This window comes from Podarcis filfolensis, assembly GCF_964270895.1.
Source record: "Podarcis filfolensis genome assembly, chromosome: 7".
NCBI lineage: Eukaryota > Metazoa > Chordata > Lepidosauria > Squamata > Lacertidae > Podarcis > Podarcis filfolensis.
Window position 1 is genome coordinate 50044661 of NC_139603.1, and position 27667 is coordinate 50072327.

Genomic DNA, 27667 nt, shown 5'->3' on the forward strand with positions numbered 1-27667 from the left:
ATAAACGGAAAAATATGGTGTATAGTGGCTGTCATCATTCTCCACTCTTTATTTTTTAATATATATGTTTTCCATAATCCTCTGGTAAACTTTTAGCCCTCCGGTCTATTTTTTCTTCCCTCATAGAATTCACATTCCTTTTTCAGCTCCATTCCTTGAAAAGAAGTAAGAATCTTTTATTTCTCCTGAGGTAGCAAAGGCATGTGTGTTGACTCCTCAGTATAAGTGCACTCATGGGAGTTGTAGTCTACATATGGAGGCTACCTCTGGCATAAATAAAGTATATTTGCCAGATGCCAGTAATAATAACCTCACTGGTCTAGACCTTAATGGTGACAAGTGGGGACAAGGTAAGGCAGGATTACATAAAGCCAGCATTTCCCTACTGTGCACTACATTTCCTTTCACATATATTTATCTGCAGCAGGACTGAAGAGTCTCTGGAAGTTGATAGCAAAATGTTTTGTTTTGAAACACTAAATGTGAGATATCCAGGTTTTTTTCATTTTGTTCAAAGCTGGGCCTCAGTATCTGGAGGGCCTCCACTTGCTCCTTAAAGGTAAAGAACCCCTGACAGTTAAGTCCAGTTGCGAACAACTCTAGGGTTGCGGTGCTCATCTCGCTTTACTGGCTGAGGGAGCCGACGTTTGTCTGCAGGCAGTTTTTCTGGGTCATGTGGCCAGAATGACTACGCCGCTTCTGGCGAAACCAGAGCAGCGCACGGAAACGCCATTTACCTTCCCCTCCAGAGTGGTACCTATTTATCTACTTGCACTTTGATGTGCTTTTGAACTGCTAGGTTGCTCCTTAGGATGAGATAAAAATGGCAGTAAGAGACCAACAGTGGGCAATAAGGACGCTTACAGTCTATTATTTGAGTTGCTCCTCTGAGAACCAAGATAAAGCCAATTGAGTAGTGGTAGCAGTGGAGGGAACCCCTAGAATAGGAAGATGAATAATGGAGATGCCAAACTTTCCCTCTCCAAATGTTTTGTGGCCTTCAGGCAGTAGACCTAGTGGGTTGGAACTGAAATGTTTTTAGAGGTTGGTAATTTTTTTGTGCCGCTGTGGATTCGGTGGAAATCCTCACAGCCAGTGCCCATCCAGAAGGTTATCTTTGGACTTTTTAGCATTGCCCAGGCTACATAGTTTTCCTGTCCCAGTTGGAAGTGACAGCTCAGCTTAGATAGTCATTGTGTCTTGATGTTCACAGCCTACAAGAGTTAATTGAGTCACATTGTCTTCCTGCTTACACAAGAATCTTGAGTCATTCTTTTTTTTTCTTATTTTGCTGGAAAAAAGGTATATAGTTAGTATCATTTCATATTTTGCTGAACCCCTTTTCTACCAAAAATATTAGCTTTACTAATTTTTTCTTCTTTCACAGTATACGATAGACCAGACAACGTGGGAATAGTCGCTACTTTTCCTAATGGCACTGAATTCATGAGAGGTCCTGCAACTGAATTCAGTTCCTTTATAACACAACAAAGGCTTGAAAGTCGTGAGTTTGTTAAAGAGGATAGTGTTTTCATTCTTACAACAGTGGAAGGTATGTGGGTTTTGCTATGAGTGATATTGTTAGTATCAAGGATTCAGCAGAAATAATCCCATGACAGGCAATGGGAGTCTCCCTAAAACAAATAGTTCTGCATATTTTCTTCTCTCTCACTTAAGAGTTGAGACTAGAAGGTGGGCCCTGATTGCTTATGAATCTGCTGATGGCCACTGGTTGAAATGTTTTGCAAAATGTATGCTGAGCTGCTTAGACAGGCAGTCATTTGAATATGCAAAGTTCCAACATCTGGAGGCGTTAATTTTTCCAAAAGGCAAATAGATCAACCTTTATGGCAGCTGCCACATATTGGAACTTGCAACTTTTGTAATAGTTCCCTAGTTTAACTGATATAGCTGCTCAGAGGCCTTTTGTCAATGAACCTGGGCAAGGCTTGGACTTAAACATTCAGTGTCTCCCCTCTCCTTCCGCTGAGCAGTTGTGAGAAGTTTAGAAGCTTTCACTTTTCAATTAAACACAGTGTTACTTCCAAACACCAAACTGTGGTTAATATTTACTGTCCTTTATTTTAAGTAGCCAACTGCATAAACAAAGGTTTAGAGGTGGCTTTTTCTGACTAGCCATAGTTGAGACAAACGGCAGTTTATCTGGATTCAGGCATAATGTGACTAGTTTAAAACTGAAAGTTTACCAACTCTTCCTCATGGCTGCCCCAGAGAAGAAGGATGGAGCATGTGACATTTGCTGCAACCCATTTTCATAATGCTGAACTATTATTCTGTATTACACCTTTATATATCTAAGCAAAAATCACAGGTTAACATTTATTCCAAAAAGCAGTTATACATCACTCATAGTTAATTTCAAATTGTTTTATAATGGGAAAATGATTGTTCCTTTGCCATTAAGCTTATAAACAAAAGATCTCTAAACTTCTGAGCCCCAAACCTAATTTAATAAAAGTAATAGCACCAAATACTTTAAGATGTATTAGTTAAGCTGCAAGAATTTATGTTTTGCCTCATTTATTCACCTCAGATATATCACATTTAATATCAACTCAGCCAAATTCTACAGCCATCACTCCAACTACAGCCACTAGTGTCTGTGAGGCCTATGGTTGTCAAAATGGTGGAATCTGCATTCTTGAAGAGGGGAAGCCAGTTTGCAGGTAAGCAATGTGTTCTTTATTGTGGAATTCCTTCTAGGGAGGCATCGTGTTTAGCAATCTTTTATTTAAAAAATCCAGTGTGAAGTGGGGGTGAGAGAACCCGAGATCTTCATCTTGTGGTACTCCCACAGAGGATATATTGAACTGAACTTCAGTTGTGCTACATTTTGTGCACATTCAGCATTTGTCACTACAGTAATAATCTGCTATGTTCCTTTAGCTGTTTTTGACAATAAGTAATGATATCCAGTCCAGGTTTGTGTTTGTGGGTTTTTTGCATGGGGGTTAACTATTTTAGGCCTTCATGCTCATCTGTTTTTGCCAGTTTCTCCCTCCATCCAGTATGGGCTTGGAAGGAATGCCCACATATTTCCCCCCTACAATTCCCAGAAATTAGACAGGCTTTAAGCATGCTTAACTGGGTTATACACGAACAGGCAGTGCATGCCAACATAAGGAGATGCCAGGTAGGGTAGGAGATCCTAACCTTGCATATATACACTAATATAGGAGTGCTAATTCACCAGGAAAGATGTGCTGGGGTCATGGTGGAGAGCACATTCCATGCTCCGTATTATTTAAAGCAGCCAATATAAAAATGCCTTTCTGTAGCTCCATGATACTGTGTGCAGTTTTGTCACTTCAGCTATGGGGATCCACGGGTTCCTCACTTCTGGGTGAAAAGGATTGTGGGCCATTTAGCTTAGAATGGGGGTTTCTGGCCTGTGAGCTTAATTCGGGGGTGGGGCTGCAGTGTGTTGAATTGTCTTTGTGATTTGCTTTAACCGCTGCCATGCTTTGCAGATGCCCTGTAGGTGCAGATTGGTGGTATGTGGGAGAAAAATGCGAGCAGAAGGGATCCACACAGGACACAGTTGTGATAGCAGTTGCCTCGTCTCTGTCTATATTTGCCGTTATGTTGATCATCACCATTGTGACGACCAGCTGTGTTAAAAAGAAATATAGGAAAAAAATGGAAAGCCTGGGTTTACAAAATGTAAGTATTGCACTTCCGGTGGTGCAAACTTTTAGGTGGCTTTGCAATATTGAACTGTTTTCTTGCTAGGTAAGATTGTGAGGTGCAATACTTAGTCTGCCCTCAAACGTATTCTAATTGTACAAATAAGGGGAACTTGTGATGAAAGGTTGTGTGGCCTTTGCCAACGCACACAGAGGCTAACACAACTCTGGATGCACTATCTACCGAGCCCCACTGACTTCTGTTAGCTTATGCTGCATAGTGTGGCATTTATTTGGGCAGCTACATTTTTGACACAGCAATCCAAGTGAGGGAGGGTGAAACTGAGGCAGAAAAACAACCAGATTCCCAGGGTCATTGCACAGGGTAGAGGGTGGGAGGGGAAATGTAGATTTCCTTCCCATCTTCTCCTTTCTTTGGACTTCATTCCTATATAAACCTATGTGTGAGTAAGTTCCACTGAACTTCATTGACACCCCCCCTTTTTTGGTAAAAGGGCTTTTCTCTCCATTGATGCAATGGAAATGAAATTTGGTTCCCCAACTGGAGTATTGGCTTTCTCTACTCCCCCCCCCCGCCCCCATTACATTGGCATGTCACGGGAATGCGAAGGGTTTGGGATCCAAACTTGCCTCAGTGTGCACCTAAACACTTCCTGCCCTCTTTCTGCCATTGGAAATTTCCGCAACTGCATTGAAGAGGCCTCTGTGGGCAGACCTCCTGGTTGGCATGTGAAGACAGAGTCACAGAATCTTGTGTGCCCTGGGCAACCCTCCCAAGGACTGCACCTTGAAAATGTGATTAAACTGTGTAAGAACTAAAACAAATTTCAAAGAATGAGGCTCTCTCAAACTACCTTACCAGTCCTTGAATATATTTTATCAAAGCAGCATCAAATAATTTTAGAAGTAGCAATACATATGTTTTATTGCATCCCTCGCCTCTCCAAAAAGAGAGCAGTTGCATCTCCTTACTTCTCATCTGCAGCAATCAGCTATCTTGCCATAGAAATGTCTGTTTCTATACCCGTTTTGAAACAAAGAATACAACTTTGGATAGTTTGCCAGCAGTACATTAGCCTACTGAAAAGCATCACCTTTTGTATTTCTCATTCTGGGTTTGCAATTCCTCTCGGATGAAACGATTTAAGGGGAAACAGCCATTATTTTGCATTAAAAACAAGACAAAAGCTATATGCTACTTCTAGGATTTAATTGAAATAAATTACTCTTCCATTGAAATTGAAAAAGCTGTGACTTTTTCTGGCCTAAAATTCTGCACAGGAACTCCAATTTGAGACCCCCATTTCCCATCTAAGAGTATGGAAAAGCAAGATAAACTTAGGCCAGCAAATATTAACCTGAGCTTGATTCATGCTATATACCATGCTCTATGCAGGATAGCCACATTTATTTTGCAATTACTATAATTGTACTCTATCCAAGTTATTTAGAAGATGCCTTTTGCTCTCTTGACAGAAAACACCTCTCTGAAGATAGTGAAAGTTTGGAAACCAAAATGGATGGCCTCACTTGAACACATTATTCATAACTTCATGTCCAGCACAGTTTCTCCTTTGCCAACAGACATTTTACTTACAGGAAAAAAGGGAAAGGAAATTATTTGTGTGAGAGTTTAAATCAATGCAAAAAAAGCGGCTAAAAGTGATATTTTAAATTTTGAGATGGTGCAAGTTTAAGGATTTCTCTAGCATGGTATATGTCCTGGATAAGCAAAGTGGTCAGATTTCTTTATTTCCACCACATAATTTATGAAACGAAACTGGGAGGTTTCCCTTCTGTATAAACAATATGGACCCTGAGTGAAGACATGTGTCCTAATTTTTTTCCAGAGGGGTGTCATTTGCAGGTAGTTCCCCTCCAGAATCTTTAAATGGCTTTTTAAACATGTGAGTTCAAAAAATTGTTTGGGGATTTGGCACGATAGCATTTCAAGGGGGAAAGTGGGTGGAAAATCACATATGCTTCAGTGGCAGCCCTTTTCTGAAAAACTCATCAACTGCCTGGCTGCTTTGTGAACTCAAAGGTATAAAAAGCTGTTAACCTCCCTTCTAGGGAGGTAACCGAAGTTCTAAGATGTGTTTAGGGCATTTCCACTGGGGATGGCTATATCAGTTGTGCTAAATATTAGCAAAACCTCTTTGGGGATAACAGAACCTGCCTCCTTTCTTCCAATATACTGAATGATGGAGCTTCCCAATTTTATTTATTAGGTTGTTAAAATGTGCCCAAGGATAAAAGTAGCTTATTGTAGGCACCATCAGACAAAATGGGGAGAAGAGTTGTATTACTGAGGTTAGCCTTTATTATCTTGCTAACACTGCATAACAGAGTTGTACAAGTATGATGAGCAAAGGATAATAAAAACATCAATGCCCTATTAACTTCGTATGCTCCTATGTATTAATAGGAGATGGATCTTCTCTACTGAATGTCCCCATTGTAAAGAACTCTCATTACCTTCAAAGATCAAACACAAAATAGCTTTAATATACTTGCAGCCATGAATGTATTGTATTAAAAGGTGCCAGTGAAGAAAAACATGTATGTATCATCTTAACTATAGGCTGTAAGTCTTATTAGCTAAAATATGAAATTTAATCAGTTGCTTTAATGTGAACTCTCTGAAAACCCTATCTTTGCCATATCATTAATATATATATATATATATATATATATATATATATAAAATAAAAGAAAACTGATTTTTGCACATGTTTTCCAAACATAACACCCCATCTTATACAATATAATAAACCTTTGGCTATCACAGTCAACCTCGACTAATGGTTTTCTAACTAACTTTCTGATTTTGCATTTTATTTTAATTGTTTAGGATTTGGATTTTATAGCAATAACTAACTCCTTCTTAGTCCTTTTTCGCAATAATTCATATAGTTTTCTTTACAAAACTTCTTGCAACCCTACAAGCGATGTCAATTGATTATAATTGTCTTTCAAATATGATATATCATAAATTTCTTCCAATCTTTCAGGAAAGTCTGGTCTTGCAGGTTCCAAATTTTCCCAGTTAATTTTGCCAACTCGGCTGCCATATCATTTCTTTAAAATTATTGTCTTTGATCTCTTTCTCAGCTGATGAGAAAGCTGGGAATGAGAAGCAAAGAATGGACAGTTCTCCCAATGAAAGGATGTGGGAAGTGGAGTCTTCTGAGAATCTATTCCTTTTAACTTATAAATGACCTGGAGTTTGGGGTAAACAGTGAGGTGTGGAGTATGCTGATGATACCAGATCATTCAGGGTGTTTAAAACAAAACAAAAAGATTACAAGGAGCTCTAAAAGAATCTCTCCAAATTGAGGTGAATGGGCAGTAAAATGGCACAATGCAACTCACTGCAAATGATGCACATTTGAGGCAGAAAATTCTAATTTCACATATGCATTCATAGGATCTGAACTGGCGGTGATAGACCAGAAATGAAACCTTGCAGTCAGGGTGGCTATCTTGATAAGGATATCAGCTCAGTAAGCAGGAACTGAAAAAATAGGGATAATTAGGGACTGAAAAATAAAACTGTCCAAATCATTATGCTGTTGGAATAATACTTAAATATTTCTGTAACAGATCTATAACAGATTTCTGTAACAGTAATACCATTATGATAATGCTAGCGATTAAATGGGAATCAGACACACAAACATTAGGTAAAACTACAGTCTATTTACATCCATAAAGTTATTTATGGCAGGGGTGGTTAAGCTGTAAAATATTATCGACCACCTGAGAAACACACTGAACTGGAGGACAGATTAATTGCATACCATTTACATATCTTCAGAAAGTATGTGGTCTGTACATCAGATGGTACTGCCACCACCATCTCCCCGTCTTCCTCTCCTCCTCTCTTGCCAGGTGGGCAGGCAGCAGACGAACCTTGGCTGGATCCAAACAACCATAATCAGGACAAAAATAGCTGCTGGCAGTGTTCTTCAAATATTTGCACCTGAGTTCCCATTGGAGTACAATAGCTAGCCTCTCTGAGGGTGGAAGACACAAAGAAATGAGAATGCCAGTGGAGTACTGTGGTTAGAGAGCACAGAGTTCAAATCTTCACTCTGCTTCAAAGTTTACTGCTTTTCTTAGATTCCCCAGCCCCCCATCTATCCTACCCAAAAGGGCTGCTGTAATTATAAAAAGGGGTTACCATCTAGGTTGCTTTTAGCTCCTTGGAAGAAGGGTTTGAGGGAAATAAAAGGTATCCTCCTAGACTAGAGATTGTTCTACATATTATGCTACAGAATACATTAAAAAGTGAAACTAAATCTAAAGATGTTCAGGATGCACAGGAAAAAGTCAGATAGTTTCTAAACCGGCTTTCTTTAAAATGACATAAACACTTGCACAATTTCTTGGGTGCTAACAGCTAGCGGTTATTTTCCTTCTGTTCTCTGCACACAACCCAGATTAAAAATGTCAAGCTGCATATGGTAGGCATGACTGAAATTTGCAACCCTGTATTATGGCAGTTGTGACTCAGCCTTTGAAAAAAGGAATCTTAAAAGTTGTTAATGCACTAACCTACTATAGGTTAGAAATAGGTTTGCAAATTTTGGTTAATCAATATTAGGGTATGTTCATGTTACTACTTACTGTGACACTCAACATGCTCCCACCACTGTTTTTTTTTAAGTTGGGGTCACACATCATCAGCCTCAATCCACCTGTGTCCTGCAGCTTTTAGGGCAAACTCCTCTTTGATGTGTTTTTCTGGAAACCAGCTCCCATCTAGTTTGAAAATGGAAGTGACGCTGTGCTGTGGACAGTTCGGGCGGCTTTGGCAGGTGCGCAGATGATGGCTTCACATGGCGCAGGGAAAGAAATCATGTGAAGGCACACACACTTTTGCGCTGGTGTGCACAGTGATGGGAGAAAGCCACTTGGAAATGCAGCAGGAGTATGGGACAACTTCACAGCTTCTGAGGCTGCTAGTGTGAGTTCAGATGAAATGCTGCATCATAGTTAATGCTAAGGTGGAGAAATCCATCTGACTGAGGAAACACTCAATCATCTAATCATGAATCTTCTAAACACTAAACCAGCCCTAAATGCAACTCTTTCGATAGCAAACTAGGATGGTTAATGCCAGCAGGATTGTAACAAAAGGGATGTGTCAGTATTCTCAGAAAAACTCTTAAGGTTTGCAGAAAGTAAAAAACAAAATTACAAAAAGCCTGAGGGCAAACCCTTTCTCCAAAACCCAATATAGGCCTGAGCATACTTAGTAGCCATGGACTTTTTACTGTCAATCAGAAAAGAAAAATGGAAAACTTGGGGAAGTGATGGAATGAACTACTGAAGGAGCACATGGCGTAACACCCAATACACAGTTACATTTTGTTGCAGACCCACCTGTGCCTCTATATTTGTGACTGGCGGTCAAGTAATAGTGAAATAGCAGAAGTAGTCTGATCTTAGCAATGGACAGGGCTAGTTTCACAGGAAATCATAGGCCCCAACAAGTTGTGGTGAGCCTCAGGCTCATACATTTTCCCTCTTTTACATGCCATAGGAAATGCAAAGAGTCTGCTTCCTTTTTAAAGTAATCACTGCTTCCGGGGATGTCCAAATTCATGGAACTGTAGTTTGTTCAAACTATCATTAGTGATAACAAGTTGTGATTATGCCAGTTTCCCATTACTTCTGAATTAGGACAGAAACCAGACTGTGCATCTGTACAGATTCTGAGACACAGATGCATATATTAAGATTGCACAAGAGTATTTTAAAAAAAGATTCCAAGAAACAGTCCTGAAAATAGATGAGATCAAGATGTGCAATAAAACCAGCAGACCTTTTTTTAAAAAACCAGATCTCATAAGTATGCAGACAAATTGATCAGCTTTGCACTTTGGCAGTATTCCAACTTAATGAAAGAAATTCATTTTAAGAACTCCTGTGTTTCACTTCAATTATTTTACCCAAAGAATCTAACAATTAAGACCTTAGCATGCCAATACTGTGTTTCTAATCTGTCCATTTAACTTCTAGATGAAATAATAAACTCTACGCATTTAAAATATCATGAAAATAATATCTTTAATATACAGTTATATATATACTTACAATACACCGTTGACATTTGTTCATATACATAGTAGGGTTATTTATTTGCTTCTGGTTTAAATAAATGTTCCTCACCCCAAAACCTGTAAAGAGATTATCAAACCGGCACATACTTTCACAAACACATACTTAGTTTTAGCAATAGAATATATTTACCAAGCCGATAAATTGGGTTTTGTTTTGAAATTTGTTTATTTTTGGCATACATGGAACCCATTTGGAAATTGAATAGTTGAGCCCAGAAGCTAAAAATTTGCCTTTATCCTTTTATGTCTGATCAGCTTCTTTATTTAAGAATTAAAGGAATTCCATTTTTTTTTAAAAAAGCTCATTTGTTCTAGATATTATTGAGCCTTATGTGTTTCATTTATGCATGATGTATGCATGAAAAGGGTCTTTTACTACTTTGCTGTTATTGTTTATAGTCTCATCTTGTAGTGTTTCAACTATAAGGCAACTGCATGCTGAAATACTAACTTTACATTTCAGTTTCATAACTGACACCTTTTGTGGAAGTTAATGCTCATATTGCAACTGCCCCAGCACAATACTAGTAGTAGCGGTAGGAAAGGGAGTATCATTTTTTTTTGGGGGGGGGAGCTGCATCCATCCCACTCTCACACCCTGCCACTTAAGAGGCAGCTTGTTCCTCATACTAAAAAGGTTTTCTTGCCACCTCTAGTTTCCCCGAGGCAGTACAAGTAATTAATCAGATGCAGGATTGTTTCTCCAAACCTCTTACGGGCTTTTGGGCTGACGTTAAGAAGTTTTCATGGCCCAGACTGCATCAGGTATGACTTACTACTGCTTTTCTCAATGCAACCGTTAAGAACCCACTTACAGTTGTGTATACTGGTAATGCAGATCAAGTGAGAGATGGAGCCACATCCATTCAGCAATTCTGTAAAGTGCCTAAGTGTGTTTGGCCAACACATCTCTCCACCTCCTACTGTATCTGAAAACAAACTGGATGCATTAATAACCTACAGGGAGGAAGAAGGGATGGAAAACTTTCCTTTCCTGAACGTCCTGAAGTTAACTTACCTTACAACCCAAACCACTGAATCGATCATTGTGTCTACTAATGAAACTGTTGCCATTATGAAATCTTATTATACAGCATTATATATACCATAGTCATAGACATATTTTGGGGACTTTGTTATAAATTTAGCTTTAACCCCCCCCCCCAATTTAGTTGCCCACTTGGCTTTCAAAAGTGAATTTTCCTTATGCAATTAAGCAAACGTTCACTAAGACAAGTGTGGGAACCCTTTGGCATTCTAGAAGTTGCTGGACGACAACTCGCATCATCTCTGGCATTTGCCCATGTTTGCTGGGACTGTGGGCACTGTAGTTCAGCAACATCTGGAGGGCCAAAGTTCTCCACATCTGCCCTAAAGCTTTAGTTTTTGCCATTAGCAGTCTGATGCCACCCCTATGTACAATCCATTCTTACTTGGAAGAATGTTCCACAGACTTAAGCACGGCTGCTCCATCCCAAGTATGCACACAGGAGTCTTCCTGAACTTGATGGGCCTTATTTCCAAGTGAACAGACTTAGGGCTGCACTGTAAGCATCTTAAAGAAACTGAACACATCACACTGCACTATAGGATTAGCCACACCAGAGCAACAGTTACAGGTATCTTATGGATGGCCTCAATGCTCCCAGGCTGCCTCCTATTTAAAGGAAAACCTACTGAAATCCTGTTGTGAAACAAGAACACCCATATATAAAGGACTATTATACAAGGTATTATTGTGATGCACATAAAGGGATTTTGCAGCAAGATGATTAAATACAAAACTATGTCCATCGCACTGCTCCGAAACAAAAAGCAGCATCAATTCTGCTTTCAGCCAGCACTTTAGTTATTTGTCAAACATGAATAGAACAGGGGCCATAATCAGTGGCACATGCCCTCCTAGCGTTAACTCTTTACAAAGACCTGAGGAACAATATTATCATGCCTCTTTTATTGACCCTTCCGGGTCACCCAACCACTGCCACAGTGTCGTTTTTCCTGGCAGATCAAGAGGAGCAGATGACTACAAAGGTTGCAAGGTTTCTAGCTGGGGCAATCAGAATAAGGTCCACTATTTGACGGCTGATTCAGGACCCTAAACTGTGTTTATATAATCAACTTTTTATTTGTTCTGTGTAAATCACAATTTTTTTTGTTGCTATGGCCGATGGCTGACACAAATAAAGTTTCATTCATCATCATCAGGGGCTGTAAGATGGGATACTCCTTTTAATCATAATATATATGGGAGGCTGCACGATTAACTTTGAGGACTCAGTCATATGAGAGGTCCTTGTTACACCTCCCAGTCCTATGCTGCAATCTGCCAAGGAGCAGGCACTGTCCCGGCAAGAATGCTGCCTGCCAGCTTGGGTGCTTCCCCTTGCTCTGAATGCTATTTGCATGGCATCATGGAAAAATTCTATCTCTGATCCTGCAAGAAATAAGATCTATGAACATACTTTGGGAGTGAGGAGACACTGGAGTCCTTGTGTAAGTGGTCAGGGTTGAAAGGATTAGTATTGCTCCTTGGGTGGTGCACAAATGCTTAGGAATGCTCCCTCAGCCATTAATCTGCCAATAGACTAACATTGTTAAAAATATTTTACTGGGCGATGCTGGTGGGACAAATGAATTCTCAAAATGCTACAAGGCAACAACAATGATCTGTGGAAGCAAAGGCAGAGAACAGAATATGGGGGAAAAACCCAACAACATTCCAATGCAGAAATGAGAGTCACTACGAAGTCTGGGATAAAAGGACATGCAGTGTGTGTGTGTGCTACTAATCTCACCACTCTAAGTCAGGTGTGGGGAATGTTTGGCCCTCCAGATGATGCTGAACTACAACTCCATTGACCATGCTTGCTAGGGCTGCTGGAAGTTCAGCAACATTTGAAAGGTCACCAGTTTCCCACACCTGCTCTCACTAACTTCTTAAATATGATGCCCCAGAAGGCAATAAAAATTACAGCCAGACATGAAACAGAGTAAATTCAGTGTGCCATATAGCACTTACGAACTGAATGGATTTATTTGTAAATTAAATTAAGGTATGAGATTGTTAACTGCTTTGATGCCACACCAAGAGCAGAACCACAATCCTAAACACTTGTTATTGAAGTAAATCCTACTGTGTTCAATGAGGCCTCCTCCTAGGAAACATGCATAAGATTATGGTAGGATTAAGGTTGCCCAAAGCACAGAATTGTTTTCCATTAAGAGAAAACTTGCTAGAAATTGGAAACGTTGCCTCCCCCCCCCATCCTGTAAACCCTTCACTATTAAAAGATTTTAACCATGTGGTGAGCGCTTGTCAAATCACAAGGGATTATATACTGAGGAGCTATCACAGGAACCCTTGCTTGAAGTACAAATAGGTTTCTGAAAACAGAAACAAAGATGCAACTGCAATTTAACTTCCAAACTGATAGGCCAAGGTTTGCTATATGATGCCAAACCACAGTTAAAGTTTCTCAATAATGGTTTGACATGATTGTCTGAAGGAACCAAAAGAATGTTGGCTTGGCTTGGATGCTAAGAGAAGTTGAATCTAAGAGAAGTTGGATCTTAAGAAAGTTTTACACTTTTCTCTTTCCTTAGCAGCCCCCATATTGCTCAGAAGGGTCAATGATCCTCTAGAGCAGGCATGGCCAAACTTGGCCCTCCAGCTGTTTTGGGACTACAACTCCCATCAACCCCAGCTAACAGGACCAAGGGTCGGGGATGATGGGAATTGTAATCCCAAAACAGCTGGAGGGCCAAGTTTGGCCATGCCTGCACTAGAGAGTCTTTTCGTGGGGCACAGGAGGCTGCAAGGGGAGGAAGAGTCAAGAAACTCTCCTTCCATTAATTTCCTTACGTTAACTGATCTTACAACGGAAACCATTGGCCATGTTCACACATAACACTAAACCATGGTGTTTATCAGTGCTTTTCTTCTAGAAAAGCTTATAGAAAAAAGGGTATTGGTAAAAAAGCACCAGTAAAAAAGCACCAGTAAGTAAGAAGGAACTATGGATAACACAACAAGTCAACATTAAGGGAAAATACAAGTAAGTCCTGGTGATATCATCTAGAGCCTTGGGCTCACTCCAGATTGTGCACATAGGGTTATCCCATGGTTTAGCATTCCATGTGAACTGGGCCACTGCAGTTAAAGTACAGGCTTTCCCCCACAGAATTTCTTCCTATACATATGCAGTCCAGTGCTGGACCTGGCCACTGAAGTGCTTGTAATCCTATGAGATGGGGGGGACGGGGACATTGCATCATGAGAATTCCTGGGATCATCACTGATTTCTCCTCACATGAGAATCCACCTAACTACACTAGTTACTCATGTATGGAGAAAGTACTTTTAATCAAGTCCCCAAAGTGTTTTGTTTTGCTTTTTTAAATCAAGCAGTCTCCCCCCTAATGGCAAGAACGTTCTTCAGCTTTCTCCCACAATTACAGCATGCAGTCTTCTGTAAGCTTCCTAAGTCATTTTTTTTCCAATGAACAAAGATAACTGAAGAAAAATTAATGAAAATACCACATTAAGGAAGACTGCATTAAGGATTGGATTGGGGGGGGAGCTTTAAATACACACATGAAATCCTTTATCCTAGCTGTTTAACTCTTATGAATAAGCAATGGGATTATTAGTGTTGTGTTAAGACCTGGATTCTCTTCCTAAGATTTCGGTGTATTTGTTGTCTAGAATAATGAAAACAGGCTGGCTGGGTAAATACATCACACACCATGTGGCCAAGTTTGCATTCTCCTCACCCGACTTTTTAAATAGTCAAATGCATTTCATAGATTAGGATCCTAAAATATCCACATATTATTTCAAGAATAGTAGGGTAACCTCAACTATTCTACTTCCTCTAAACATTTTTTAATCATCATTTAATCAGCTTAATTTTGATTAGACTAGATTTAGTTTTGGGAAATGTGAACACGTTTAATTTAGGTTAGTGTTTAAGTTTCACTCTTTCCTAATTATGGTTTTTTTAAAGAAACCTTAGAGAAGCAGCAGCAATACAAAGCATCTAGGATGAACCACTGAACTGCTGCATCTGTGTCTTATTTCCTGAAAACTTGCACTCCAAGGCAGATCATTCTCACCTTGTGTGCATTTTACACCCAAGACAATGGGTGCATTGTTCTCTAACAGTTATTTGTACTAATGCAAGCCATCAAAATTTGCTCAGATTGAATGCAAAGTAGTTTCAATCACATTTTAAATCCAAATCTTTCTTTGTTTCTCTAATACAAAACATTTTCCAAAATAAATTCTGTAAAACAGCACATTTCAGAACAGCACATTTCAGAACAGCACATTTCTGCATTTCAGAACCCCTTTGCTCCCCAACACTGAAAGGAACCTGTGCTTATTCTCTCCCTTTCTGTATCTGTTATCTGCTATGCAAGAGAACTTGATTGGGTAAAAAAGAATACCTGCCTTGACTGCGACAGTTTCTAAGGGAAACAGTACGATGGTAAATCAAACTGGGGCCATTCTGAGAAGTAGATTGGTAGGGCTATGACTTCTAAACCGTTTGGGCTGAACTACCCCAAATCCTGCCCTTCCCACAAAGCTATATGAAAAACCAAGGCCTTCCTTCTCCCTCTAGTGCTATTAGGTTGAAAATTATGCTGCGTTCATAGATCATTGCCCCTTTATAAATACATGTGTGTAGAAGCTGAATGTGCTTTTTGCTACCTCTCTTTTCCCCTCCTCGCCCTGTAAATTATAACTGAGCAGAAAGAGAGGCCACAGGTGGATAACAAGGCAGAAAGGAAAACAATGCATGTGTGAGCAGGGCAGTGACAGCTCACAATAGATTTAAGAGCAGAGAATTACCGGTAAGTATTGCTCTCCTAAAGGCCAACAACTCTATAAAAACCAACCCTGTTTTCAACTAGACAGAGAAATAAGTGGTGAACTTGTATTGCCTTTTCAATGAGAAATCTGCACTCATCTGGAGGTGACGCGAAGCTACTAAATTCTTCGTCGGTTTTTTTTGTGGTTTGAATTTCCTACTGGAAGATGGATTCATTCAGAAAAGGGTTCTAATCACAACCCACATATAAAAGGAATGCTATCCCAACAATTAGAACGAGTGGGAGAAGGACGCTAACCACTGGATAAATCAGAACTGAAGGCAAGGTATGCAGCCATCAGAATACAAAAAAAAAACCAAAAAACAAAAACAAAAAAAAACCCCAAGAGGAAATACATTTATTGGTAAACACACAAAAATCAAGGTGATTTGTGTGCTGTTCAGCTTTGCCTAGTCAATAATAATAAATATAATGTCTTAATAGACTACACTGAGTACAAATTAAATTCCCTTTAAAGCCCACTGTTTAGCAGCTTCTGAATGTTCAGGGATGCACAAGGCACACCTCCCTGTTTCTACTATGTACAAGAGTCTGCTCACCACTCAGAATATCTGCATAGTAAGAATGTTTTTTTCCTGCTACGATATTTACATAAGAGCAACAGAGGATTTTAGTGCAAAAACAAAAACAAAAACGAGAGACTGTGTGTTAGCCCCGGTGCTTCTGGCACACCTCTCTCTGAGTTTTATTGCACCGGCTTCGTAGCACTACATTTTAGGTCGCCAGCCGTTAATGAACTGCAGTATTTTCTTAACCTGCAACTTGCTTAGCTTGAAGTCCTCCAAAAGGATCTCTTCATTGAGCTGAACAAGCAAGTTGCCGTCAATCTTCTCTGTAACGAAAAAGGATATGACATCCTCAGATAAACCTATAAACCTCAGAGATTTAGAAACTTCCTCTATTGAAAGTCCAGACAGATCCACAGGGGGCTGCCAAGGAGAGCCGTCGCCGCAGGACCTTGGTGCTAGCTGAAGGTGGAGGGGGGATGAGAAAGGATAAGGGATGGCAAAGATGTCTTGCATGCCCTTTTTGCCAAGGTACTGATCTTCAGAAAGGTCTGGCGAGCCTGCCTGCGGCTCTTCCTCCGCACCATCTATTCTGAAAGGCAGTGGACACAAGTCAAGGCCGGGCTTCTCATCTGCCGCTTTTGGTGCACGAGGGGGTAAGGCAGGACATGAGAGAGACTGCGGTGTGCTACTGACTGCCAGGCTCTTCTCATCGGTGCACTCGAGAGAGTAACTCGCCGACTTTGGGCAAGTGGGCACCGCACAACCAGGCTCTGCTGCAGCTGGCAGGGTGTCCCCTACAGGAAATTCACTTCTATCCAAGTCAAATGTAAAAGTTGCTGGGCAGTTTCTCTTTGGTGTGCCAGGAGTCTTCTGTCTTGGATAACTGTAACTCCTGCTTGGGTCCAATAGGAATTCACCCCTGTTAAGGCCTTCAGCAGCTCCGGAACAATGATTTGGCCACGACAGCCTGGAGGACAGAGCATCAGCAGAGGGGCTTCCAAAAGGCAGCAGATTGCCAAAATCTTGTAGGTCAGCCTTCACTGTGCTGCACGGATAGCAAGCAACAGGAGCACTCTCGGAGGCAGACTCAGCTTCTCCTTCTGCAGCATTGCTTTTTTTTTTAAAGATAAGCAAAAAGATAATTACTTTGGCACTTGGTAGTCATGTGAGAAAGCTATTACTTTGCCTTACATTATGTCAAGATGGCAGTCAGTGTCTTTATACAATTTCCCTTCTGCAGGGAACTGTTTGTAGAACTGTTTGCACATCACAAATTCAAACACAGGAATTAGATTTGGGGGGCGACACACAAAGCCAAACAACACCCTCATTCTCTGAAAAGCAGTTAACTGTACTGACAATTATTTTCTAATTTCTAAGCAAATTTGTTCACTTAAGTGGAGGGCACCACATTGATTAAGCTTGCTGCTATACACCAATGGGAAGTTTTTTAAAATCACTTTTCATCATGCCAGTAAAGCTTGTGAAGTTATCTAACATTGCATGTTAGACTAAATGTATAGGGGGAAATAGGGTGGTAAACTGTGTATTCTGAACTGAAAGAATGAAATCTGGACTCTGCTAATTTAATAAAGAACAGATGTCTGGCCCCTGTACCTTAAACCTAGTAGGTAGAAGGATCTAGACAGATATGAGAGATAATTCTCATGTTCATTCTAAGGGACTGAACTTGCAAAACATGTGCTCTATGACAGTGCACTGTAGTGCTTCCTTTGACATTAATATCCAGTGTGTCACAATCCATAGTGTGCCCATCTACAGGTGGACCAATTTTCAAAGCACAGTGCAAAACTGCAGGGATTTCTTGTTACAGTAATTTGGATTTCCCTAGTGAGATGGGGTTTTTTTTTTTTAAATGGCTGGAGTAATCCACTTCAGTGACTGTTCCCTTATACAGTGGTACCTCGGGTTACATACGCTTCAGGTTACAGACTCCGCTAACCCAGAAAGAGTGCTTCAGGTTAAGAACTTTGCTTCAGGATGAGAACAGAAATCAGGCTCTGGCAGCGCGGCGGCAGCAGGAGGCCCCATTAGTTAAAGTGGTGCTTCAGGTTAAGAATAGTTTCAGGTTAAGTACGGACCTCCGGAACAAATTAAGTACTTAACCCGAGGTACCACTGTATATTAAGCTGTAAGGAAAACCCAAAGCTATCTATTAAGACAAATACCTTACCTATTAAATGTATAGTTATTACAGGGAAACTTTGCACAAGACTGTTTGAAGAAATATCTTGGAAGGATGCTCTTCACAGTTACTGTAAGCATCCATGAACAAGAGAAGGCTGAGAGCCAGAAGTGTTCCGTACTTACATGTTGTGCAGCCCTGATGAATAGTACGAGAGTGTTGGACTAGGAGAACGAGTCTGCTGCCGTGCTGGTTTGTTTGCCCGCGGAGGAACAGATGGACTGGTGGATGTTGGCTTTGAATTTCGTGGAGGAACAGGAGGGGCATTCAGGAGTCTACATTCTTCTCTGACCTAGGAGGGAAATAAAACTTTATCATTCGGCAGAACTTTAGTATGTTCAAAGCACACCGCATAAGTAACCAGCAATCCGTACAGAAACCCTGTAAACAGTGCTTTTCTTCTAGGAAAAAGGTACTGTGTACCCTTGAGTACCCCCAGAAAAAAGCACTTACTACAGATGCAGAACAGAAGCTGTGAGAGAATGACTTGCTTAAGCCCACCTAGTGAGTGCACTGGTCAAGCAAGATCTGGATTTCCTGGGTGACTTCCCAGCTCTTTTTCTTCACCCCCACATCACACCTGGTGTGCAAGAATTTAAGACAAGGCTTGAGAGTCCAGGTGGGTAACCTAATCGGAATCAGAGGTAGATGCATCAGCTCAGGTCCCAGTTTTTTAAGGATCACAAAACAAGAGGAATAGGGGTGGTATTCATCCTGCAATGCCCACAAAGGTGGTTAAAAACAAGCAAACCCAGAGTACTGGAATACAACGTTATTGCCTTCTTAGTAGCAGATATGTATTCATATAAGAAAGCATAGCTTGTCTACTTATCTGCTGCCAGCAGAGGGCATATGGTAGCCACTGAAGGATTGCATGAGCTGGTACAGATGTTACTGGGCCCAGCTTACTCTGGTCATCTGCCCATATACAAACAGTCTACCTATGTGAGCAAGAAACGTCTGAAGAGGAGACTAGAGTGAAGGAGAACCTCTTCTTCCATAAGTAGAAGCCATGGTAAAATATTAAAATATGCAACTACCCAGTAGGAAATGGGAAATCATTTAGAGTTGCTATTAGAAGAACAGAAAACTGCAAGCGTTTTAAAACTGGTGTTTTAAAAACCAGGCAAGACAGTCTGCACATTTCGGTTGTAACCACCCTTCAATGTTGTGATTGCAGGTTTTGTAACTGTAAGCTTTTTTAAAAAAACAACAACAAAGCTGCAAGATAGCATACTACAACAATGAAAGAATTTCTCCCTCTGTGAATACTAGCAGTGAATACAGTGGTGCCTCGCAAGACGAAAAGAATCTGTTCTGCGAGTCTCTTCGTCTAGCGGTTTTTTCGTCTTGCGAAGCAAGCCCATTGACGGATTAGCGGATTAGCGCTATTAGCGGCTTTTAGCGGCTTATCGGCTTAGTGGATAAGCGGCTTAGCGGCTTAGAAAAAGGGGGGGGAAAGGAAAAAAACCCTGCAGGAACTCGCAAGACATTTTCGTCTTGCGAAGCAAGCCCATAGGAAATTCGTTTTGCGAAGCACCTCCAAAACGGAAAACCCTTTCGTCTAGCGGGTTTTCCGTCTTGCAAGGCATTCATCTTGCAGGGCACCACTGTACAAGGCTTTGATTTTTAATGCTTATTTCAAGATATTACAATGTTTTATGTATCCAGAATGCAGCACTATACCTGCCATTGTGCAAGCAGCTATGCATCATCGTCATCAATTTATTAATCACCTTCTACACATCAAGGTGATGTACAATTAAAACACCAAAACAGAGCTTAAAACACAAAAAGCAGAGATAGTAAAACTAAAACAATACAAAGTGGACACTCCTGGCAAAGACCAATTTATCCCAGCTGTGGCAAAGCATCAGAATAATAGGGGTGACAGGTGTGGGCACAGAGGTACTAGCTGTACAGTGGTCAAGGCAATGCTGTGTCAACTGAGTAGAAGTGAGGGGCCAGAGGATAGCACTTTGATGGCCTCCATGTGAGGAGCTAATTTTTAGAGAGGCCTTCAATTCAGCCAGAGCACCAACAAGCTTACAGTGTTGCCCCCTAGAGTACAATAAATTAATTAAATTCTGACTGGAGCATCAGTATAGTATGCAGAGCAATAATAACACTTTTATAAAGTGCAATAAAATGTTGTCTACATATTCAGTGTGAAGAAGCAGCTCAGTCCTAGAGAGAACTTCAACCCAGAAGTTCCTGTACCAAGAAAGGCTCCATAGGGCACTGTTTTGAAGCTTTAAGAGTAAAAAATGTATGCTCAGCAGTAACAAATGAAGCAAACATGCTCTGTAAATATTGTGCCAGGAATAAACAAGAGTCTTACTTACTCACTGCATTAAACCAAATATATAGAGAAATGCCTTTACCTTCAGAAACATGTATGTTTTTAGCGTGCGACTACCAACTGGTGTCCATTAAACCAAGGCATATTTAAATAACTTCTAAAGTTGGCTAACAATATGCTACAACACCATGGCTATATAATTCAGGGAAATATTTTTGATGTGTCTAAGAGTTTCTACATGCCTAATGGATTTTGAGAGTGTGGAGGATAGCTAAATGAAAATGGCTACCCCGTGTCCTGCAGCTGTACGAAAGGCAAATTCCATGTCAGGTATAATTAGGAAAGGGATTGAAAACAGAAACGTCATCAGCGTAAGGGCAAATTTATTGTGTGGCCACACTTGGAATACTGTGTACAGTTCTGGTTGTCACTTCTCAAAAAGGATATTGTAGAGCTGGAAAAATATGAAGAAAAGGCAACTCGAATGACTGAGGGGCTGGAACAACTGCCCTATGAGGAAAGGCTGTAACATTTGTGGCTTTTAAGTTTTGAAAAAAGGCAAGTTGAAAGGGACATGAGAGAGGGAGATAAAATGGTGTGGGGGAAGTGGGTAGAGAAAAAGGTTTCTCTCCTCATATTAAAAACTGGAGCAAACCAATGACAGCAAATGGTGGGATATTCAGGATAGGATACAGGTATCAATGGCTGCAAGTCGTGATGGTTATATATTAGCTCCAGCATCAGAGGGAGCATCCTGGGGAACAACAGTGGGAGAAAGCCATTATTCTCATGACCTGCCTGCTGCCTTCCTACAGGCATTGGTTATTCAGTGTGGGAAGCAGGATGTAGGCGTAGATGGGCTTAGGGTCTGATCCAGACCTAGTTTTGGACTAGTTTTCTGTTCTTACTTTCACCTCAGTTTTGTAGCATTTCGCATACTTTCGAAAATCTGTCTGATGAGAGTCAATGTTGGGACAAAAAAAAAAAAACACATGCACGTACGCTGCCAAAAAAGAGTCTCCAGTGACCCTTAACTCCTTAAAACCATTGTCTATCTCTACGCCATATTTTATTTAATTCCACCATTTTATTGATTTCTACTGCTGATTTTTCCATTCAGGGCATATTATTTTTTGACCCATACACCAGACATATGCTCATCTCTAATGCAATTTTAATCATACTGTTCCTTGATGCAAAGTATTACATGGAATACTTACGGTTTGCAACGTAGAGACCCCTTTAAAAAAAACCCAAAAAAAACCTGCCTGTTCAATTTGCTAAGTCAATTTCCATCACTCAAGTGTTTCTCCATTTTTCTTCTTCCCCAGGAGCATCAAGCAGGTTCCAAGCTGGTAACCTTTTGTTCTTGGGAGGACTTATTCATTCAGCATTGAGTTTCATCTTACCATTAAAAATGGCAAAAATTCTTTGCATAGCAAAAAAACATTTCTCCATTCAATTTTACATGTGAAGTTGCACAATGCACAGAAAAATGCATGCTCTACGGGGAAACATTTTAATTGGATGCAATAAAATCCTGTTCTCAAATGTGGTTTACTTCCAAAACAATCTAGAAAACTGCAAACTCTAGAGGGGGGAAAATGAACACCAAGGCTGCTATCCTACACCCATCTTATTGTGAGTAAGACCCACTGAGCTCAGCGAGGTATACTTTTAAGTAGATATATACAGGACTGTACTTAAGCCTTCAAGAACTATGAAATGGGTATGGGCTAATTGAGGAAATAATTCTTTCTGCAGAAGATCTGGGGGATCCCAAAGCATCTGAATTCACAATTATGACAGTAGGACTTGCAATCCTGGGTCAGGAAATCAGGTTCACCCCATTATCCAGATCAACACTTTCAAGTTTATGATCTGGACCTACCATCACCCATCTTTATTAGAAAAAAGAAAGACCATGACTTACTGCTTCTGATTTAGGAGGCACAGGTGGTGGAGGTAGGGAAACTTCTGGAGATTTTGATGTTACTGTTATAGGCCCAGGTGCTGGAAGAGAAGAATTGCCACACTTGGACCGGAAAGAACTCCTATAGCTGTCACATTTGTTCTTCTCACTTTGTGAGCGAGTGAGAGGCTGATCACTCATTTTCCCACCCCCCTGGTCCAGCCACAGTTCCTCATAAGGAAGTTCCGGTTTGGTAGGTAAACACAACGATTCTTCACAAACTTCAGGGAACAGGTAGTCGCTGCTGCCATCGCCAGAGTCCTGGCACTGCAGGGCATCATGGGAGAATAAAGCCCACTCGTTGCACAAGTCCCTGCAGCCGTGAAGGTTCACCTCACTATTTCCATGGAGGTTGTTTCCATAAACACAAACCGAGAGGCGGTGGAAGGATTGCGTCAACTCGTCCCGAGCGTAGCTAAGAGAGTTTGGCATGTGGTTGTGGCTGTGGGGCCGGGCTTTCTGCGGACTTTTGCACTCTTCATTCCAGTCGGCTTTCACATCTCTCACGCCACGGGAATACTCGTCTATGTCAAACTGCTCTTGGCAGAGACTGAACCAGTGCTTGACAAAGGCTTCGTGACCCACCTCCCCTTTCACAAGGCTTTCGGGGAGCGTGAACTTTGGAAGAGCCAAATGCAAAGGGAAGTGCATGGGAATGATTTTGTTGCTGTGCAGCGCACAGCAAACCACCACAGTCTTGGTCTGAATGTTGACAAACTTGTAGCGGTGCCCCTCGCGGACAAAATGCAGGTCGTAAGGGTTTCGGGGCGGAGAGCTGGGCACGGTCACGTTCACGGGCAGCCGCGTCTTCTCCACGATGTTGCGAATGGTGTGTTCGCCCTCCTGCATCTGCAGCTCCAGGGGGCTGCGCGTGCTGAAGCGGCCCTTGCACTGGAAAGGAAGGCTGATGCTCTCGTTGGTCCTGTGGTTCATGCAGATCAGGCACGGCATCTTGCCTCTGCCCAGCTTGCTGATGGAATTGAGCTTCCCGATTTTCTTGAAGATGGTGTTGAGCCGTGACTTCTCCTTGGAAGATTTTGCATAGAGGATTTCCGCTTGCCCCATTAACGTCAGCTCGTCTCCCGTGCAGAGGGTGATGTTGTAAAGCTCGGTGTCTTCGTTGCATTCGCCCGAAGCCACCTGTAGCACAGAAAATTTAAGAGATGCCCAGATAAGTCATTTCGAACACGAAGCATAAAAGCAACAGCTGCAGAAACAACAAATTAAAAATTATTGAAACTGCAGATAAGGGATCAACATTTATTTAAAATGTCTTATTTAAATTTCCTCTACAACCAACCTGATTTCTTTACTGAATATGAAATTCTATGAATCCATATGTACACAGGCAATTCTGACATATCCTGGAAAAAATTATGCCCCAGCCAAATAATAAAAACAATGCAATTAATGTAGGGAAAGCAAACATTTGAACCGAGTAAGACCACCCCCCGCAAAGCCTTGCAAATTAGGACTGAGTCACTCTGACCTTGCTGAATTTTTCATCCCACTCCCATAACTGGCAGTGTGGCAGGTGCCAGCTGCATTCTCTCTTTTCTGGCTTAAGACAGCCTCTATAGTTCTGCCGTGGATCTGTGCTTCAAGGACATAATGGAGTACTACAATGGTTGAATACTCGTGTGTGTGTGTGTGTGTGTGTGTGTGTGTGTAGGAGGTTAAAACATAAAGGAGAGTATACAAGTGCTATCAGTGAAGATGACAGAGAGTTGGGCTACAAATGCTAGTGTTTCCTAAGCCCAGGAAACAATCAAATTCTATTGTTGTAGGAAAGGTGACAGGTAGAGCTTACTACTTGGACTGATCATGGCCTGGAGGAATTGCAGCTTATCCCAAGGCAAGTAGCCAAGTGGTAAGCTACACGGCTGAACCAAGAGTCACAGAGAATCAGGAGTGAGCAATACTGAATGCACAAGTTAGGTTGCAGAGCCTGCCTCCCCTTGATGAAACTTTGCAGTTTCATAGAAAGATTGCCACTTTTCTGGTCTACACTCTTTAAGAGTGTAAGAGGCAAGCTTCTTCAGCTGGATGCGGGGAAGGCTCAGCCTTGGGTGTATATTTGTACTGTGTGGTGTAGTGGCTAAAGCACTGGACTGTGACCTGGGAGGCCAGGGTTCAAATCCTCATGCAGCCATGAAGATCACAGGGCAACCTTGAGCCAGTCACTGTCTCTCAGTCTATCCTACTCCACAGAGTTGTTGTGAAGATAGAATGGGGAGTGGAAGAACCATATTTTTGTATGCCACCTTGACTCCTTGGAGGAAGGATGGGTTATAAATATAATAATAAATAGGGAATTTTTTTTCAAAAAATGTTTTAAATTTAATTTGTTTTTCTCAATTGCTTTTTAAACCTGTTCTTATTGTATGATTGGAAATCACCCTGAGACTTAAATGAAAGGAGATTCATAAATTTAAAAATAAGAAATAAATATAAGCTAACAAATAAGAAATGGAATGGAGCTAGTAATGGCTAGGGCTCCAAGAGCATGGCATGTGAGAAAGCATCACATTTCCACACATAAACAGAGTACCGCCTAAAATCGTCGGCTCTTTTACACCATATACATTTTTGTTACTGAGTTAAGTGTAGACTGAGATCCCAATCTGATGATCAGCCTAAGAACTACTTCTTCCAGTCATACTGGAAATTGCACAAATGGAATGCAGAAGGAATAGAACAAACCCATCAGACGTGTTCGGGCATCCACTATATTCATGTAATTCAAAATAATAATATTAATTGCATCCACACAAACTAAACAAATGGGCTACAGACTTTTAGCTCTTGATACATTCTCCAGTCCTTTCTCAACCCTTTCCTATTTACTGAGGCCACTGTTCCTTAGTGAGCAAAAATATTGAGTTCGCAATACCTCCCACAAACACATTGCCAGAGTTAAGAAATCACAAATAACTTATACTTTTCCCAATAGGAAAATACAAAAAAAGGTTGCCAGATTTGGTCATGGAAGATCCAGGTTCAAATCTCTGCTGAGGCATAACATTCATCTGCGTAGCTTTAGGCAAGTTACTGTCAAGCTTAACATATTACACAGGAATGTGAAAAAGAAAAGTAAGAATATATTATAAACTCACCTTGAATTCATGAGATAGGACAAAAATGATGGCCTTTTCCCAACCCGTTTCAGTACTCCCTCCAATGTTTTTGAATGTATGTATGTGTGATTCTACCCCACCCCTGTAATTAACAAATCGCCTGGTAACTTTAGGAGACCTGGAATTTTATGCTAGAGCAGTGGTGTCCAGAGGGCCAGATTTGATGAAGTGAAGGGCCGTGAGGGAGGGCCGACCAAAGTTGTTAAGCTTTTTTTAGGATTTTACCCCAGGGGCAGGATTAGGCCCCTGAAATGGACTTTGGACATGCCTGTGCTAGAGAGTGCATGGGAAACAAATGAGCTGCCACCCTATTGATTCTGGTCTAGGCAGAGGGAAGCCTTGGCCCATCCAGCTCCCTCCAGTGCAATGGATCAGAGAGTTGGGTTGCACGCTTTTCCAACACAGATAATAACACAGCATAATATATTTCTTTTCTTCCAAAAGCCTGCTCATATTCAGAGTGGCATTCAGTTTCTGCTTCTTAGTATTTCTAGTTGTTAACTGCATGCTACCACATAAGTAATGAGCATAGCAATCCTAACTCGCATTTATACTCTGTTTGGGGATAAGGTGAAATATCCTGGAGATCTGTTTGCACAGAGACTGCCACATCCAATTCCCTATGGGAATCTTACCTCCACTGACTAAAATAGAAGGGAATGAACTGTGCCAGCCCCATAGTTAAATGAACCTTTACTGCAACCAAAGGGGCTTTGTATCATGCCTACACCTACCCATGGCACTATCTGCTTTCCTCCTCTCTCCTGGTCAAACATTGCTGATGGAGCACCAATGCTGGTAGAACATCGATGCCAGCAGAGCTTTCCACTGGTGCAAGTGTTGTTCTGTAGTGTATGTCTACCCTCAAAAACATGCAAAGCCCCTGCTAAGTGTGAATAACAACTTGACAAAACTGGAGGAGACGCATCTTATGCATGTGCTTAAAGCTGAATACTTTGGCATGAACAGCATGCCTGGCTAGTATTGCACTTTCAGAGTTTCCCAAGAGGAAGTAATTCAAACGCTGTGTTCAAATCTACACATCCTTAATAGAGCAATCCAGGAAACAATCAGGATTTCCCTGTACGTGATACTCATTCACAATTCAGGTCAATGCCATGGCAGTATTATGAAACATTAATATTAAACAATGGTAGATTTCACACCGTGATTACCTATTCTCTCTCTCTCTCTCTCTCTCTCTCTCTCTCTCTCTCACACACACACACACACTCACTCACTCAAACTCACACACTTCTAGAGCTGCTTCACACAAGACTTTTTTGCTCCATGAACATCAGTGCTGCAAGGAGAAGGGGCATTTTGGACACATTAGTCTTTTAAATTAAACATAGACATGGTAGAACAGGCACGTGGAGTGTCCCCCCCCCTTCAAAAAGCCCTCACACGTTTTGTACACATTTTCCTACAGAAATACAATATTCATTGAAGACAGATATCCTGTGTGATGTAGACTTCCAAGATGGGATTTAGTTTCAATTTAAGTAATATCAACTGGAGATAAGAACACTCTGAACTTTGCAGAACACTCCCCTCTCCTCACATTTTTGCATTACACACATGGTGACATCTCACATGAGAAACAAGAAGCAACAGAGAAATCAGTGGCCCCTGATTCCTCTTTTTGCATGGTCTATGTCATGTGTGAATAGGCAGCTTGCACACTTGCTCTATGGTGATATATATGAACTCAACACACATCTGAGTGCAAAGATATGCAAGTCCTTGTACTGCAAATTTGACAGGATGGGCAAGACTGTTGCTGCTCTAGTTTAACACCTGAAGACAACGTCCCTTGCTTAGAGCAGTAATTTCATGTCAGT

General features: G+C 41.1%; 2 protein-coding genes across 7 annotated transcripts in view; one reads left to right on the forward strand and one right to left on the reverse strand.

Annotated features, from left to right (window-relative positions):
* Positions 1-6066, forward strand: part of MEP1B (meprin A subunit beta) — a 29633-nt gene extending 23567 nt beyond the window's left edge. For both annotated transcript variants that reach the window (XM_083622984.1, XM_083622983.1), the window contains exons 12-15: positions 1388-1552; positions 2555-2687; positions 3492-3684; positions 5145-6066. In XM_083622984.1, coding sequence (XP_083479110.1) covers positions 1388-1552; positions 2555-2687; positions 3492-3684; positions 5145-5159 — 506 coding nt within the window. In that variant the 3' untranslated portion in view covers positions 5160-6066. The remainder of the gene's footprint in view (positions 1-1387; positions 1553-2554; positions 2688-3491; positions 3685-5144) is intronic.
* Positions 6067-9727: 3661 nt separating this feature from the next.
* Positions 9728-27667, reverse strand: part of GAREM1 (GRB2 associated regulator of MAPK1 subtype 1) — a 78245-nt gene continuing 60305 nt past the window's right edge. For all 5 annotated transcript variants that reach the window (XM_083622964.1, XM_083622961.1, XM_083622962.1 and 2 more), the window contains 3 exons: positions 22648-23826; positions 18538-18704; positions 9728-17317 (listed from right to left, as the gene is read on the reverse strand). In XM_083622964.1, the coding sequence (XP_083479090.1) occupies positions 16405-17317; positions 18538-18704; positions 22648-23826 (2259 nt within the window). In that variant the 3' untranslated portion in view covers positions 9728-16404. The remainder of the gene's footprint in view (positions 17318-18537; positions 18705-22647; positions 23827-27667) is intronic.